Here is an 18496-nt window from a genome sequence, read left to right on the forward strand (position 1 = left end):
GGTAAAGAAGGTAGATTATATTCGTGTATATGGATTCCTCTAGAACCAAGAATCTTTGGACAAATGATCTTCTTCAGCAAGTTTCATAGAATAATAATAGACATAATTCAGGGAAAACCCATCAGTGAGAGACTATTAGGAAGAAAACTCGGTAAGATGATATAGTGAAGAATCTCCAGGTTGGAGATTCAGAATGTCTTCCATTTCACAGAGCTCTGACAGTTCTAAGCTTTATAGCATTTATGAGCCAAATAAGTCTGGATAGTCAAAGGAGATGGTGTCATTAAGATACTCTGGAATAAATGAGTTCTTCAGACTGATGTGAGTTAAAAGAGCTGGGGGAAGTAGGAAAGTAGTGCTGAGCTGGGGAAAAACCATCTTCTACTGCTTCACATAGCATTCCTAGGCAGGAAGAAAGAGGAGCAGTTAAAGGGTATTCCATCAATTTCTGGTCTGTTTCTAGTATGCAGCCACATGCACTTCAATGCAACACAGTAAAGTAAAAACAAGAATCCTTCACAATCTCATTGCCTTCAATCCCATTAATAAGTTTAAGACAGTCAAAAGAATCAATACATGCTAAAGAAATTTCTGTCTCAGTTTCTCTGTGATGCTGGGCAGTGATTTGTAAGCTCATCCTAGAAATTCCCAATTTCTCACAGAAGAGGAGTCAGGATCGCTAATCAAATATAACATTGTTCTACAGAGGGAAGAAGGATGTAAAAGTGCCTACATGGTTTTAAAATCCCAAATGTTCCTTTAATGAACTTTGTATCATTAGGGGGCTCAAGTTGTCTTTTTGAAGGTATAGTATTAAATGTCAAATTCATTAGTGGCATGACCAGAAATCATTAGGTCTTTCTTTCTAAACTAGCTGTATATGTGATGTTTGGATTCCTATATGTGTTATTTTCAGATCAAAATGAAACCACAGAGAAAACACTGTGCTTTATTATTGTGTGTCGTTTTTTGTGAAAGAATGACTCAGGCATTGATATTTAGACTACTTTCAAGTCAAATATTTAAAGCTCGCATCCTAACCATAAGCACACTTACTGACATATTGGAAGGTCACTAGAACATGAGAAGATAGAGAGAGGTCTAAGCAAAAGACCTACAAATTTAATGTCTCTCGCAAGGGAGAAAAGGCAACTGTAAGAAAACTGAACTGTTTGCTTGTATTTTTATCAAAGTACTGAACAGGTTCCAAACAGTTTCAGATGTATTAAAAATCAGGCCTGTGGCATTTTCCTCTTGTACATTCATATTTCATCAGGTGCAATGACTTTATCTTTTCCCCAGTTAAAAATGCCATTCAAATTGGCTGCTGTACTTACTCTTTCACTGTCACAATATAGCCGTATTCTTTCTCCTCAGAAGACTTCACTTCAAGTTGTAAGCCTTGTCCTGTGTTTTTCTGAGGCTTTTCATAGGAGTTTCCATCCTGCATTAAAGCATTCTTAATCCAGTAGCTGGTCTGGCTCAGGTCTTTGGAGTCAGATTCACTGCTCTTTGCAGTTGTCAGTTCCCGTGAGAAAGTCTCACTTTTTACGTTTTCCACACCAGCATTTGTTTCTTCTGAGGAAGAAGAGTCAGTTTCTTCAGGTTTCTTGGTTTCTGTTTTTGTAGATTCTTCAGGAATAAGGGTTTTATGCATATTTTCAGGTAATGCATTCTCATTCAAGAATCTAATTAGTTTTGCGGTGTTCTCCTGTATTAAAAGAATAATATTATTTTTAAAACTAAGCACAGGAAGTTGTACTCACCAAACCTGGATATAATTTTTCAAACTCTTATTGATATGGAGTCTACTCATACAACTGTTACATGGTCATTTTCTTAATTTCTATAAGTTGCTAGACTGTTAAGAACAGGATGTTTATTCAGTAATAATAAAAGAGCATTAAATTATGCCACCATATTTTTCCAATCCTTTCCATGTGTCTGTGTGTTTAAATATTGATGAAAATAAAACTTTGTTATCAGGTAAGTTAATGAAAAGAAGAAAAAATATAAATGTCCATCAATACGCCTAAGCCCGGGCCTGGAAACTTGCATTCCTCTTGGGTCTCAAAGTTATAACACAGGAAAGGGAACAGGAAATATGACCAATTCTATTTCCCTTCTTCATCTCTAGAAATGGTGACAAATTGTATGCGAGTGATCAACAAGCTAAACACATGATCACAGAACACAAAAATCTGTCTAATAAATCAAAACAATAAGCAAATGAGCCAAAGTCCAAACAGGTATCTGGAAAAACTCATTAGCTGGTTTCATTACATAACCTTATTTCAGCTAAGCATTTGGGAGGAAATGATGGCTAATGGGCACTTTGTGCTCCGTGTCACAATAAATTTTATTCAAATACCCCCTATTCAAATGGTCACTAAGTAATCTATACATGGGATCCTCTGTAAGTCTATTGTGACTACAGCACTTCATTCCTTGAAGATTTTCATGTGGGTGTTTAAAGCTCCTGCCGCATTGTCCATGTTTGTGTTTTCCTTGCTTGGTAGAAGGGCTGAAGAGATTCTACTGTGAACACAAGAGGATTTGCCTGTCTATGAGTCTTGCAGTATTAGCTTTTGATAGAGTATATAGTAGGAGAAGTTTTACACAGTTTTTAAAAATGTTCCTTTGACATTTTTCTGCTCCACGAAACCAAGAAAAAGAAAGATGAATATACCTCAAAAATGGCTAAATATTGGACAGCAGTCCATAGGATATGATTCAAAGCTCAGAAAGAGTATTGTATAAGTAATCTGGATTAAAATGCTAATTTTGATGTTACTAGCTAGGATACGAAATGTAATGCCTAGAGCTTTTGAAATACCTCTGATGTTCAATGAATTACTGGCAGTGCATAAAATTGAATGGCAGATCCTATGCAAGGAAAGAGAATTTTGAAACACAGCTACCCTCCTGCCTCACACATGCCTTCAGAGGGAGTACGTTTACTCATTCACTTACTTCTGAAAACCAGTGATATTAACTGAGCAAGGGTTCGTATGTTTCTCAGAACTAAGAGCCAAATGACAGGGAAAAAAATAATTTTCAAGGACTCAATCTCAACACTCAGAATTTACTGATTTGAGGAAAATCCTGAATTTGTCCGAACTTTGCAAATCTATTACGAATTCTGTCTATTTACAAATTAAAGAAAGGGGGGAAAAGGACTTGATTTTGCTTTTGAACACCAAAACTCATTTTTCCTAAAGTTTTAAATAAATGCTCATTTAATATTTCAGTATCTATGTGTGGTATTGAATCATAGCCACATAAAACACAGAACAAGTCTTATATTTCCGAAGTGTTTGACTTTCGCTGCACAGAAACCTGATATTCTGAGATGGAACACTTGTTTTGTTAAAATTCTGGTACTCTACCTCTTTATCAGTTCTCTCACTGGCTTCATGCACCCCATTGTCTGTAGAATAAGAAAAGCACAAATACATAGTTATGAAGGGCAAACATCATATACAAACCAAAGATTTCTCATAGGCTGCTTTTTAGTGGTGGCCTTTTTATGTGATTTAAACATTGAGACATCAAAGCGGAAAGGGCAGAGTAAGGAGCACTGTATAATTTGTTATTGTTATTCTAACCCCACTTTGATAGCAAATTAATGCAAGATCAATAGACAGAGTACTTCAAGAGCCAATGTAATAGTGTTATTTTGCTAATTAAGTGTCAAATCATCATATCAGTTTACCAATATCTGAGAGAAAAACCAGAATAAAATGGCTCTAGCTTGCTGAATGGACATTTACAGTAAAGGAAAGGAAACATATATTTCCCTCATATGTATTTTGGTGGTAAAAAACCGACATATTTCAATAGATATCCTTCACCAAAATAATGTTACAGTTTAACTATAGTGATAATATCCAGTCACATCCTTTACCTCCATCAAGTAACACTGGCTTTTTGCTTTATGAACTGAGTGTTATTCATATTTCTCAGCATGATTCAAGATAAATCCTCAAGTTTGCTCCTTTTAATATACAACAAAATCTGGCAATCACAATAACCAGAATATCCCTAACTAGTAAGGATTTCAGTATATCATGAAAACAGACAGTTAAAATCATTTTTTATGACTTACAGTATACATTTCTGGTGTAACAGATGTTATAACATTTCTAAAATAGAAAATGGATGAGCAGTAACTTATGTTCCACTGTGGTATCCACTCATCAGTGGCAATTACTGTGGCTCCTGAATCTGCATCACCAGGAAAATGTGTGTGCAGACAGAAACAAATAACCATACCTCTACTTATTCCCTAAGCAGGAAAGGGAACGAGTGGGTTTGTACCTGTACTTGTCACAGATTTTCTTCTGCAAGTAACTGTGGCATGTTAAAGAATGATTTTCCGTAAAACAGATCTTTTTCTCTGCATATTTTGAAATATATCTTGTAATATAATAATTTCCATTATCATTTTGCTTAAACATCTCATTTTCAAGAACAGTAAATTAGACCACACAGCATAAAGCAATTCTTATTTCAATATAATTGGGTGTGTAGGTTTATCTTGTTTGTAAAGCTTGAAGACCAAGTGTTCCCAAACAGGGGGTTTTTTGGTAAATAAATAACCTGCTGTAAAAAGAAAACAACATTTTAAAAGTCTGCAGCCTTTTGGGAAACACAGAAACTTTCCATCCAATCTCCTTTAAAACTGATTTTTTGACGTATAGCACTAATGTGAAGCAATAGAGGAAAATCAGGGTAGCTGTCTTTTGCTGTACTTCTAAAATTAATACCTGGTATATTAACACTGTTTTCCATTAATCCAGTCTGAATATCTGCCCTTCCTTGAGCATCTCCTTCCTTCATCTGTGCTTCTGTTTTGTCTTCTTTCGTTTTTCCAGCATTTTTTTCTGTTTCTTCCTGAATGTCAACGCTTTGAATTGCAGTGGCGATTGTATCAGCAATCTCATCCAATTCTGTTGAGCTGAGATTCTCCACATTCACTTGGTGTTTCTCTAGGTCCTTCAATACATTTTTAATCAGCGTCTCTGGATCACAAAACAACATAAGCACTTGATTTAGCTGCATACATGAAAACACATGTGCTTATACCTTTAATTTTTCCTAAAAGATAGCTTTCCCTTCATGGAGAGCATCTGCTTTTTGAAGGAAGACATACACATTGATGCTCCATTCCTTACAGAAAACACAGTATTCTTAATTGATGTTAAAGTTTATGACAAGGTGAATCTGTTCCAGGACAGGGGGATGTATGCCATTATAACTCAGCAAGCTCTCCTAGAGAGAGGGCATGAAATTATCACTTTTTCTTTACAAGAAGAACATTGTTTCCTAGTCTAAATTTACTCAAAATACTTATGACAAGTGTTAAAGTAGCTTAACTTTTTTTTTAGCTGCAAAAGAGTACGAACAGCATTACTGTTTCCTAGAGATCAGTTTGCTGATATGCTTTCACAACATAAATAGCTATACAGAGTTCTGGAAAAAAATGAGAGTCAGATATTGTGTCTTGCAATCAAAAATCTCCTCGTCACTTAGCAGTGGATATAAATATAGGTCCATTATATACATGGATATGTAAAGGACAAAAGTTCTAAATCGTATTGATTTCTCTTGGAACATATATAATTTGGCAAATATATATTTATAGATATAGATGATACAGATATATATATAGCTACATATAGATATAAACTAACAGATATAGAACTTGTTTTGGTTTGCCAGCTATGAATGTTTTACCAGTCACATTGAGAAAAAACAACAAAACAAAACAGCAAAATACCTTTGATGTGGCAAAAGTTTTGAACATAAGGAAATTCAAGGGCAATTGATATTAAAGGTGAGATAGAAGATGAAGCATAACAGCTCCCCATGGAAGGCACTTTTCTGACTTTATATATGGTATCTATACTTCACTATCAGTCTGTGGAACTGTGCAAAATTAAGCCTAATGTCCCTGCAGTATGAAACACTGAATGTAGTGCTTACTGTAGCACACCAAAACCATTTCCAATCATGCCTCTGTTCTGCTTACTCATGTCGATAAGAAATTTAACATACCTATGCATATGCATGCAAGCAAGAAAACTCTTCCACATAGTATTGTGTAGGAAGAGGAAAATAAGGGCTGCTTTTAAATCTCTGTTGAATGTATGAATTTACATATAAGCAGTCTGAAGGCAGGTTCCAACCTTTTTTCTCAATAGCAACACTCTCCATGTAAAGCCCAGTGGTTGGACATGTTCATCATCTGTAAGCAAGACTTTTGGGACCATGCTGTCAGCTTTCAGGCTCACATAGAAATCAATCAAAAAAAGTAGGAAAACAGGGAAAAACAATGTCATAAGAAGGGCTAAAAATAAGGACTTTTTTTTCCTCACAGCAGAGGAAGAAGTGCATAGAGACTAGGAAAGAGGTAAAAGTAGTTAACAGATCTGTGATTTTACAGGGAGACAAGCATCAAGGATTATTTTTCATTGGGAATAAGAGGCCAAGACCTTGGACACATTTGTCATTTTTCAGACCCCTCAGTTTTAATTGAAGAGTTCACCATCAGCATCTCACCATCAGCTTCTCAACACTATCTCAAGGCAAAGACTAATTTCCCCTGACATGACCCATCATTCACCAACTAAACTAATGCCATTTTCCCTGACCTAATTAGTCCATATAAAGCAAAAGAACTTAAGCAGCTTAAGTAGCAGGTTTACTGTGAGTCAAAGAGGGTGTTGACATATGGGGAAGGTGGTTCTTTGTTGTACTTTCTTTTCCAGGTAAAAAGGAAACATCTTTCCAATAATCCACCATGATGTTACTACAAAATTCTACTAATTTAATTACAAAATTCAGCTAAGCTGGTAAGATGTGAACTTTTGAAATTTACTTTAAAAAAGCATAGTTTTAAGTACACTTAATTGTGACTATCAATTAAAAAAAGACAGGTTATATCTGTGATGTTACTTCAAACTGTGACAGCCAACAAAGATTTTGGTACCATACTGGAATAGCAGAGTGCTTTGTGCAGGAAAGCAAGTGTTCAGAAATATGAATCAAAGATGTAAACTCAATCTGTGCCAAACTCTCTGGACCAAGATACGTGGAGGCAGCAAAATTAATACTGAAGTTTGATGGAAGCTTAGCAAAATTTCAGAGAAAACTGAAAACTTTCCTTTCATTGTGTTGCACCCATTCCCTGTTATGAATTTAATATAGTAATATAGTAAATAATATAGTAAAAATATAGTAAAATATTATATAGTAAAATATATAGTAAATATATTTTATAGTAAATATAATAAATAATACAGTAAAAACATAGTGACCAAATCCTTTAGTTTAGGAAGGTAATCTACAGGAGCAGATTAATCCAAACTGCAACAAAATTTTTCAATGCACTTGATCAACCTGAGTTCAAGCCACTTTTTAAAGAAGCACAAGAGCTACCTGGGAGATGGCCAGTTGGAGAGGATGTTACACATAGCAGCAATGCAGAAAACTAAGCTGTAGGAAAAAACCAGCACTCTTGGATTACCACAGGAGCCTTGTGTCTGCTTAGGTATCATTTCTGTTCTTACCTTCTATAGAACTATCGGACAATATCTTGACAGAAAAGCCTAAATTATTGAAGCAGAGCTAATAAAGTCAGCAACGAAAAGACAGAATATATGTCAGATCCAAATCAAAACTAAAACTTTACGAATAAAACATCATTTGAAGACAAATCTTAAAAGAGGATTGTATTTCATATAATTAAAAGAGTTATATTAATGTAACACTACTAGATTTTTGTTTATTTCATTTGACTCACAACTAGCTGTCAAGACCAGCTACTGAGCTACTCAACAACATGCAGGCAATGTAGCCTTGTCATTTCCCTTCCATTTTTTCCAAAGTCACTTTTCTCTGTACCTGTAGTTTTAGCCAAGTCTCATCTGTCCAGTCCATCTTCAGACTCATCTTTAATATCCATTGTCAACAAAAAAGCAGTCTTAATCTCAAACAAATGGGAATGGGGGAACAGGGCAAGGAATAACACGAAAAAAGAATGGCCACAGGCCCTATTCCAGATAATACTGACAGGCTCACTGCAGGTTCTTCTGGTTCACTAAAACCTCAGTATTATATAGAGGAGCCTCCTGTTCCTCTCATGGTGGCATTCCTGCTTTGCTCATTGCCACCTGGGCACAGTTCATCAAACAGACTCCTAGATACTGCATTGACATGAGTAAAACTTTGGCATTATATCTACTTTTATTGAACAACTGCAATGTGACTTAAAATGTCAAGGACCAAAGGCAATAACCAAAGCCAGTAAGTATGAGGAACGACATATTTTTACTACCCTAGGAGGGACAGCCACCAAAGAAACAGTCTGTAACAGCCTGGTGAAATGCAGGTCTACATAAAGAGTCTTGCTAACTTCACAAGGCTACTGATACAATATTAATCCTTGTCCATGTAAATATGGATATTTACACTTGTTATGGCACTGGTCCATGTTTGCAATAATTTGTAAATTATTGGATAACGCTGGTAAACAGATAAATACCATTGCATCTGTTTACTGACACCTTTGGGTAATATGATGAATTTATTAAAATCAGAAAATATTGTTGGAGAAGGACCAAAAAGCAGATGGATACTGTAATGGCACAGCACTTAAGCAGCACATGTACTTGAACATGCATTTACCTGTGCACAGCTTTTATAGTCTCCCACTGACTCCCTTCCAAGTAGACTCAGCAATGCTCAGTCCTGTTTCACAGGGCTTGTACTGCAAACCAGATTCCTCCCTTAGCTCCAGCTATCCAACAGATGAATGCCAGCTGCCGTTCACAGTTACCCTGGAACCATGATGGCAGCAAAGGCATATGTCCCAGGTCATGTAATTTTTAATATAAGCTCCACAAATAGAATAGTAGGTAACAATAGCACCTTATCCAGGGGAAACAGCTTTTTATTGTACAGCATATAAATCATGCCTCATACTCTGCTGGCACAAGAGCCAAAGCCAACTTGCCTGACAACCACATGGTATGGCAGCAGTAACTTTGCAAGAAGTTCCATAGGGTGGTCTGTCTTCTTCAACCCATCAGCCTACTGACCACACGTTAGCTGTCTCAGCAGCTGAGCACCATATGGAATGGTGATCCCAGCTTTGCAAGAGAGAGGACATATAAAAAATATTTTTGCTCCATAAACATGGAAGTTGGCTATTTTCTTAAGACATCTGAATTACTAATTCTGTGACCTTTTCAAAGGAACAGAGAGACATATTCTGTAATATTTAACACAAAAAAAACCAGTAGACTAGAACAAACCGCATCAAACTGAGCCAAATTCTAAATACGGCTGGTGCAGAGGAGAGATTAACAATTCCAGTATTGCACAGCGACTACAAAGGCAGTACCCACACACATCATGCTACTCCAAGAGGTAACAGCTTCCAAATCTGATAGAAAAATAACTCCACATTTCCCTCTCTTGTATTTCTCCCTCAGGATGCCTTGTTAGAGAATTTACCTGCCTTTTTACTGTTTTGCAGCAATTCTCAGGACTAATCTGCTCAGTACCTTCTGGATTGTTCTCCCAGTCCAGTGCTTTTGCCTAATCCTCTGTCAGATGGATCAGAGATCTGAGCACCCCAAGCTTTGCAGTTTTTTACAGTTCTGTAGTTTACAGAGTGTGAGACACAAACAACCCACAAGCCTACAATAATCCATAAGCACAAGAGAGACTGGAGAAAGGTTAAAAGCAGAAAGAGGTGGTGTGGTCAGCCTGGGAAATCTGAATCTAAACCACCTTCATTGCAATGGACAGCATTTTAAGCAATAAATATACTGGGGTCTGTCCTCACCACTTTCTTGTGAGACTACGTGGCTCAAAAATACAATGGAAACCATATTATTTCCTATTCAAACAGTTCATAATGTCTTGTCCATGCAACATTTAAAAGCAAGTGCAATGGCAGAAGTTCCTACAGGGCATATTATGTATGAGAAGTCAAAGTCGTACAACCCAATGAATTGTGAAACATGTTATTCCCTGTAAGTGTTAAGCATTTTTTTCCCAGTTGGCTCCTACCAGGAAAGGTGAAGTGGAACAGCTGGAGGATAATGAAACCAGCATGTGCCTAGTTTGTTTTGAGTCTAGCAACAAAATTGTCTAACCTGTGCAAGAGACTTACAGTGCCACCTGGATTTGATTTTACATTATAGTTCATTCCTTGAAACCTATTATCTCTGGGCACCATACCAAGAATGCTTTCACTTCTGAGCATCCTTTAGATTGCAAGCATTATCTTTCCTCTGCTGCAACTCTGACATTTCTGTGTGTTTGTGTGTGTTCTGGTTTTGGGGGATTTTTAAAAAAGCCAACAAAACAAATCAAAGAACACTACACTTTATGGATGATAATAACTACAAGAGGGATTCAAAGGAACCCTCTTACATATCACCAAAATCCATTGGGATAGTGGTGACTGCAGTGTAACAGATATAAGTGCTTGACAATGGTTGAGGATCAACTCTTTAATTTTTCAGGCATTCTGAACCACTGGAATAACATTGATAGTTAGATTAGTTTAAAGAAACAACAAAATGAATCAGAGTTATAAAGTCTACCTGATCCCCAAGACTCATCTTACAAAGCAGTGCTTAAAGTGTATCACAGCAAGGGGATGTTACCCTCCATTTTCATTTAAATATTTGTTGAACTATCATGTACAGAGGAACCTGGGATTCAATCACTGTTAGACAGCATTATCAAAAAAACAAAAGAAAATCCAGGAAATGGGTTCTTTGTTACAGAATGTCCAGACAAAACTAGATGCAACCCCACCTTCCTGTCCACCTATCCATGGAACTGACAGACTCCTCCCTTCTCTGTGTTCCGTGCCAGAATTCATCTCATTTATTAAATTCTGTACTTAACTTTGAATTTTACCCATGGTCCTTGAATTTCTAGTTAAATAAATAGATGTGGAACAAAACCAAGCATTCTTATATTATCTATATATATATAGTGTGGGATGACTGCATAAAAACAGATTTGATAGCAAAGATATACCCATAATTATGCGCTGTTTGTAAAATGCTTTGAAAATATAATAAATTACATAAATGCTATGTCTTACTAAGTGCCATATATTTCTGCACGCATATGGAAGGTGGGCTGAAGAATGTGGGTAGACGTTTGCAGGGAAAGAGTAGTTGGAATGGTGAACATTATTACTGTGTTATGGTAGATATAAATATGCCAATAGTAGGAGATATATCAAATGTCTAATTTTATTTTCTTTTTCTCAAAAACTCTCAGTAAACATGAGGGAAAGTTCAGATAAGAAAAAATAAGTAAATATCAACTTTACCATCCACAATGCTCAGAGGGTCCTTTGGATTATCCTGGGAAGCAGATTTATGACTCAGCATCTCAGGGGTTGCCCTCAGCACTCCAGGCACAGGCCTTGGCTGGAGCGGCTTCTTCACTTTGAAATCTTCTGCTTTTCCTTTGGCAAAAGTTCCATCAAAAGGACTGACCTGTGTAGAATACAATCTCTCAGCATAAGCCTGAGACCCTTTAGTCCTGCTGTGAGGGCTTTTATCACTGCTCTGTGCCGACAGGTTCTGGGTGATGTAGGAGTGCAGTGCGGCCATCAGGCTCTTTTGGCTGAGCCCCATTCCCGACTCTGGCAAGAGCTGATCTGGCTGGCGCTGGCTGAGGGTCCTCCCGTGGGGATTCTCAGAGGATTCCTGATGGGATTTGGATGCCTGTGCCAAAGGAAGCAATCGCTCTTTGGGGTTTTGTCTCATGTAGTACCTCATAGGATCATTGTAGATGTAGCTCTAGAGAGAGCAGAAGGTGGAAAAAAGGAAAGGGATCAGTATGCTTTGTAATTATTGTTGTGCTGGGATCTGAGGCTTAACCCTTAGTGCTTTACCAACCCAGAAAGCAATAATTGGAACCCATAATGCAAATGTCGACTGCAAACCTCAAACTGTTAAGCGTGCTTCAAAGAGGCACTACCACTTCTGTGCAAAAACCCAGTTTATTAAATTATTGAAAAGCAAGAGAAAGAGATTAGATAGAGGATAATACAACTCAATGTTAACTACGTATGCACTATTTGTATTTAGTGAGACAAAGAAAATTTGATAAATACACTTTCCCTTTGGTTTTTACTTAACCTTTGAGAATAACTATTCTTCAGATTACTTACCAAAAACTAGCATGTCAAATTAAAAATGTCATTTTTAAAAGAACATCAAGTAAGTAAAACAATTTTTGCATACATTAAATTCTTTGTTCTATTTCAAATGAAAACATTTTTTTCCACTAAATTAAATCTCTAATCAATATATCATCTGACACTATGAAAAAAAGTATAAACAACCTTTTAATTTTTTAAAATAAATAATTATTTTATGGAAAAACAACAAAGCAAATTAAACAAGAATGTGGAAAACATGCCAATCAAGCTAAACCCACATTTTTATTGAAAAAGTGCTGGGGAATAAAAAGTGGAAAGGTGGTCTTGCAGTCCAGTTTTCTATTTTCAGTTTCATATCTTCATGGACACACCAGATGGACATTCTTTTTACTATGATTTAATCCTAGAAACATTTTTGCTATGATCACAACCTGCAGGCAGGACTTCTTGGTTTTTTAAAAACCCACTTCCATCCTCCTTAATAATTTCAAAAATAATTTTCCTTTACTTCTCGCTAAATACAACTTTGAACTGAGAGGTTTACTTATATCCAGAATCATGCCAATTAGACTCTTTGTTTATAATTGTCTCAGGACACTTTGCTGAAGTTGCATCCCATGCTGTATGTGTGTTGCAGGACAGATCCTGCTGCTCCAGCTGTGCTTTCTTGGTTAAACTGTACCACAAACTACATACAATGTGGCAAACTTAGGACAGAGACTATTTCAGCTCTCACTGCTATAAATTATAGTGAATCACTGGTGTCCCTGTGCACTGATGACATAATGATTTAGGACAGACAGAGCTGCAAAACACAGAGGGAGTGAAGAGACTATACACTCCAGAGGAGAGCAATTAGAAGGATTCAGACAGAAAAAACATTTTTAATGTATTTGCTAATGTACTTTGTAAAAACAAAATAAGTAAGATTGATAAACTCCTCCAGAGATGAAGAAATAATTTTAAATTTTATCTAGGTCTTAATTTTTGGAAAATAATTTTGCTGTCCATCTGAATAATTCTATTTCTTCTGATATCAGTCAGTGGATTTCACAACACATATTTATATACCTTTCTCTCCAAGAGGGCTTTCCTCCCCTTAAGAAATGATTGAAGAGGTTAGTTCTATGGTTCCACGTCATGATTTAAATAGAATTATGCTATAGGCAATTTTATTACAGAGACAAAAGGCACTTTGGCCGCTTTGGCTTGTGATCTACCAATGCAAGGCTTTGGATTTCTGCAGCTGGACTTTAACATAGAAATGTGCCTTGTGAAAGCCAAGAAACTGGGCTACAGTAAGGCAGTGTCAAAGAATATAGAGCTAGAGATCAAGCAGCTTTGTGTATGAAATATTTTAGTGTCCCCTGGGAACTGTTTCAAACAGCAGCAGTGCAGCTCTGGTTCAGTGCTCCAGCTGCAGGGTAGGCACTGCTCTGATCAGCTCCAAGGGGGAGCCAGTTGTCAAAATGCAAGCTGAACACTCTTTACATGCTTAATAGCAAAGCCTAAATGTGAAAAACTTCCAGCCAGATGCATTTATCTACCTATTTCAACAGGTCTTTGCCTGGGGTAATTAACTCTCTAATGATACACCAGAGTGAGGAGGAACTGCAGAGGATGACACAAAGCAACCCAGGACATCCCAAGCAGCTCACTGAGAATTCACATAAGCTGCCATCTGTCTTTCCCACTCCTGTTCTCTCTGCCTTGCTGCCTTCCAGAGGACCTTTTCAGCTCAAGGGAAGGAAGAACAGGGAGCTGTGAAAGGGAGAAACATGACAGGGGGAAGAGGACATTCCCCATTCAGTCATGGAAAGACATGAAATTGCTCAATCCAGCTTGGGTAAATGCACCCAAATTTGGATCTATGTCCCATATCCAGCTCTCTCTTTTGCCTCTTAAGCTTTGCCAGTAAGTGTTAGAGGGGAAGAAACTGCTGGACAGTCTCAAACCATGTGAAAGATTAGGGTCAGGAGATGTGGGCTGGCTTTTGATGAGCTATTTAACAAGTCCAAATAACCTTTAATATTAACAGGCCAGTGACTTTCTGTTCTTGCAGACAACGAGCACATCAACAAAGAAAAGACCACTAACCCACCAAGTGACTGTGCACAAATTGGATATAAGTGTGTGCCAGTCCTGGGCTCAGAGCTGCACCTCTATCAGGAAGGGGCGGCCTCTCAGCAGCTTGACAGGTCACACTTTGGGCAGTTAGGGCTGAAATACTAAAAGTTCTAACTAAAGCAGAGCACTGACAGTTCAGCTGTCTTCATTCAGATAGCAGCCCATCTGATGTAGCTTGCTCTGACTTAATTAAAGGGGTCTCACAGCTGTATGGCAATCCTGCACTTGCAGGAGAAAAGAAATCCCCTTCCTTGCTGCCCCCATCTCAAACAAAACACCCAAAGTATATGTGCCACCTGACATATGCAAGGCGAAATCCAAGTAAAATTGCAGCACAGATAAATACAATCCTAAACTATGGGTTTGCCTAAGTGGTATGGGAAAAAAAAATCTAATTTTTACAGAAAAATACAGGACAAAAATATCAGTAATATGTAATTCAGAATCCAGTGACAATTTACATCTCAAGTTATTAATAACAATTGCAGAGCACTTTGATTATCTTATCTGAAGTGGGTTTTGCAAGCTAAATTCCTGAACACGGACATTGCTAGTTTGATTAATGTCAAAGTTAAATGGCATAATCCATGGTTATTGAAAAGAATGTAAATTCCCATGTTGGTGCCTTTGGAGAATTTGAACATTATGAAGAAGCAGAGGGAAACATGGAGCTGGAAATTTTTAAAAGAAAATACATTTCTGGATTGATTACACTGGATTCATATGAAGTACTGCCAGTAGTAGAACAAAAAACTCCACCCCAAACAAACATTAATTGAAATGTGAAAAAATAAAGAATGCTCTAGTTACCATATAGATGGTTTACATTGAGTAGGCTTGAAACAAAAGCCTCTGTTACTATCAGGAACATTTCATTTTTTAATCAGTAAAATATTGTTCAATTATCTCATGTCACTGATACAAAGCCTTTGAAAAGCACTCCGAACTGCTAAAACCCTCAGTTTTAAAAAAATCTCATTTCTCCATCTGCACAGGATTTTCCTCTCCTTCACCACCTTTCAAATAAGCTATCTCAATAATTCGCACATTACAAAAAATCCACACACACTAACCTTTCTGAAGATGGAATTGTTAGGGCAATGTCTTGTATGGTTTAGGTATGTAACTAACTGACATTTTCTGCATGAAAGTTCACAGAAGGGCACATTAAATTACACTCTGCAGACACGGTATGCAAAAGTCTATGGACTACATGTATTATTAAAAAAACCAAACAAATTAAAAGAGAGGTGCAGGATTAGATACTTACAACACAATGCTGTTCAATTTATCCACTAAAGGGTAGATTGACTTGAATATTGTATCCCAAGTGCAGAAAGAATGGAATCCAATTTATGACAAAATACTTCCTTTCCTGCACATACATTTGCTAAACCTTGAAGGCATATAGAGCTAACAAAAAAATCCCTTAGAAATGCATAAAGAAGAAATCTTCTACCCTCAATTTCATTTATGTTTTTCTGTTTGATGCATTTGCAGATATTAATCCATGTTTGCTACCACCTAAATTTGGTTGGAGCATGATTCCACCTACAACCCTTAATTTACTGTGCCTATTTGAGATATTGACATTATGGTCTCTGAAATTAGAAAATAAAACCACAACAAACACTGGAAGGCCCATCTTTACACATGGTGGGATAAAATAACATTTTCCAAAGACTCACAGAAATGAAATTACCTCATACCTTAACTCACAGTGTGGAGTGAAAGAAGTTTAGCTTTTGTACCAGACACAGTCTAGATGCTCTGTGACTCACACAGACTTGCCCCATGCAAACTCCCTACATGGGAGATACATGAACTCATGTGAACCCCCAAAACAAACACCAGCACAAGTGGCACTGCCTGATTGCTAAATCAAAGGGTAGACTGTGAATTTGTATGGCTCGGTTTAACTTTAAATTGAGAGAAATCCACCCAACAATGAAACCTGTGGGCCAAATGGGTGTCATGGCGTGGATGACAGCATGAAATCCCTGGGATGGGACTGAGAAAGCAGCACAGCTCTGTCCTCAGAGCATCACAGGCAAAGTAGCAAGTCCTATAACAAAGAAGCCTTAATTCTTTCAGCTGGTGAGCTGCTGTGCCCACACAGTGCTGTCCTGTCAGGATATCTCAGCAGGCTTCCAGCCAGGTTCAAGCTGAAAGGGGGGAATTCCCTTCACAAGCTCTGTGTGCTGTAGACATGACCTTACATGCTCTGCACCAAATTCAGTGTTAGCTTTGTCTGAAAATAACAACTACAGCCAATGAAAGTTTTCAATTTTCTGAGTAATCATGGAGCAAAAGCTTTTTCTGCGAGCTGATAATGACCTTTTCACTAACTATAATGATATTACATCATGCACAAACCCCAAGAATTTGGAAGACTAATTCAGAATCCAGAAGATGGTAAAGAGGCCAAACCAGTGCTTCGTGCAATGATGGGATAGCATCAGGCCATGGCCTATCCACAGATTCACAGGCTGAAGGCAACAGGCACCATTTCAGTCATCTCACCTGACCTACTATTTCAATAATTTTCTGCAACTGTCTTATATTTTCTTTCTGCAAAATACAGTAGCTTTGAAACCATTTAAGAACTAAATCAGAGAAGGTGGCAGAGATTGTTAAACAACATCCTGTAGTTTGCACTGTCAAAAACTTGATCAAGCAAAAGGAGGCTTCAGAGTCTGCTTTGATCAAAACTTTGATGACTTTGTTCCCTAATCCTTGTTGTGAAACCACAGTGCAACAGGACTGTCCAGGCTCTGACTCTACAGCATTCAATAAACTCTACTGCTGTAATTTCAGTTGATTTCAGAGATTTGGCTTCCACTCTTAAACAAAACAACCCTCAAAAAAGAAAAAAGGAAAAAAGGAAAAGAGAGGACAAATACGCTGGCTTCTTTCATGTATAAGTTACTATTTTAAAAAATCACTTTTAAGTCTCAAGTGTTCCCAGCCATTCTTGACCTTCTTTGGAATGATCATATCTGCTTGCCTACCCTTCATCTACAACAGACTCTCCCACATGGATAATTTTTATTGTCAGTTGATGTAACTTATCATCTTTAGTTTTCATAACTAACTGCTGGTTTTTCTCTTTGTTTCTGACACATTTCCATGCTATGGGTCAAAACAACATTTCCTTTGGTGCAAAAGGAGTTCTGGGTGGTCCTTCCTCAGCATTCACCATTAGCTCATCATAAACAAAAAAGGTCAGTTTAACACATTGGGATATATGATAACCTGGCTTTTCTCCACACATAAAGGATAAAACACATGGAGAAAAATGAAAGGTGGATGACCCCAAATAACCTGATCAATGCCAAGGGGCCCCTGCCCTGGCTCCATCCAGGGCCATCACAGTGAGCCATCAGCCATCATGTCCAGGAGTGCCACCCACCAGACGGTTGATGGGAGAAGCTCTCTGGATCACCCTGCAGATTGAAAGGGGTTCATGTCTGCAGGGGTGTGGGACTCCTTATGGGATGCAGGACTCCTTAAGGGTGCCATCTTGTCATTGTCCAAGGCATACTATGGGATGTTTAGGAAAAAGGAGTAGTAGGGACTGGTAGCATGTAAGCAGACTGACCAATACACTTGTCTGACCACGTCTTGTGTCTGTCCTGTCTACTCAACAAACTCAATTTCTAATGAATCTCCGGGGTGGGAAGCTCTGTTCTGTACCTTGTGTCCTGTGGTGCCTACTCGCAGTACCTGCTCCACTTGGCTGTTGCCTAGACATGGGGACACAAGATTTGGGGCATCTTTACCGCTGTCAGAAGCTCCTTGACATTACCAGCAGGAACAAAAGAGTGACAGCCAACCTCCAGTGATGGCAGAAATTGTGCAGCGGGGTGATCAGTGCTGATAGATCTACCAGGGTGTATCAGCTTCCCTTGCCTGAGAACATTTTGCTCATATGCCAATAAGTCTGTTACTCGAGGTTTCAGTGAATGATGTTTAAACACATTTTCTGTAGGCATATGCTGGTATATAAAGCTATCTCATTATCTAAAGATGATTTTCATAGAAACATGATGATCTTCATCTGCCAAAAGTTGAGCACATTAGCACCAATTCAATGTATTTATAACTCCAACACACGAATCTAGAAAATACTTTTAACCTAAGAAATGCAAGTGAATAGAG

At 37.7% G+C, this 18496-nt stretch overlaps 1 protein-coding gene across 4 annotated transcripts in view; it reads right to left on the bottom strand.

The window, feature by feature from the left end:
• Positions 1–18496, bottom strand: part of PTPRN2 (protein tyrosine phosphatase receptor type N2) — a 659325-nt gene that overhangs the window by 398636 nt on the left and 242193 nt on the right. For all 4 annotated transcript variants that reach the window (XM_032099269.1, XM_032099287.1, XM_032099259.1 and 1 more), the window contains exons 6-9: positions 11369–11843; positions 4770–5024; positions 3390–3430; positions 1338–1711 (exon numbers count right to left, since the gene is read on the bottom strand). In XM_032099269.1, the coding sequence (XP_031955160.1) occupies positions 1338–1711; positions 3390–3430; positions 4770–5024; positions 11369–11843 (1145 nt within the window). The remainder of the gene's footprint in view (positions 1–1337; positions 1712–3389; positions 3431–4769; positions 5025–11368; positions 11844–18496) is intronic.

This window comes from Corvus moneduloides, chromosome 1 (genome assembly GCF_009650955.1).
Source record: "Corvus moneduloides isolate bCorMon1 chromosome 1, bCorMon1.pri, whole genome shotgun sequence".
In the NCBI taxonomy this organism is placed as follows: Eukaryota; Metazoa; Chordata; class Aves; order Passeriformes; family Corvidae; genus Corvus; species Corvus moneduloides.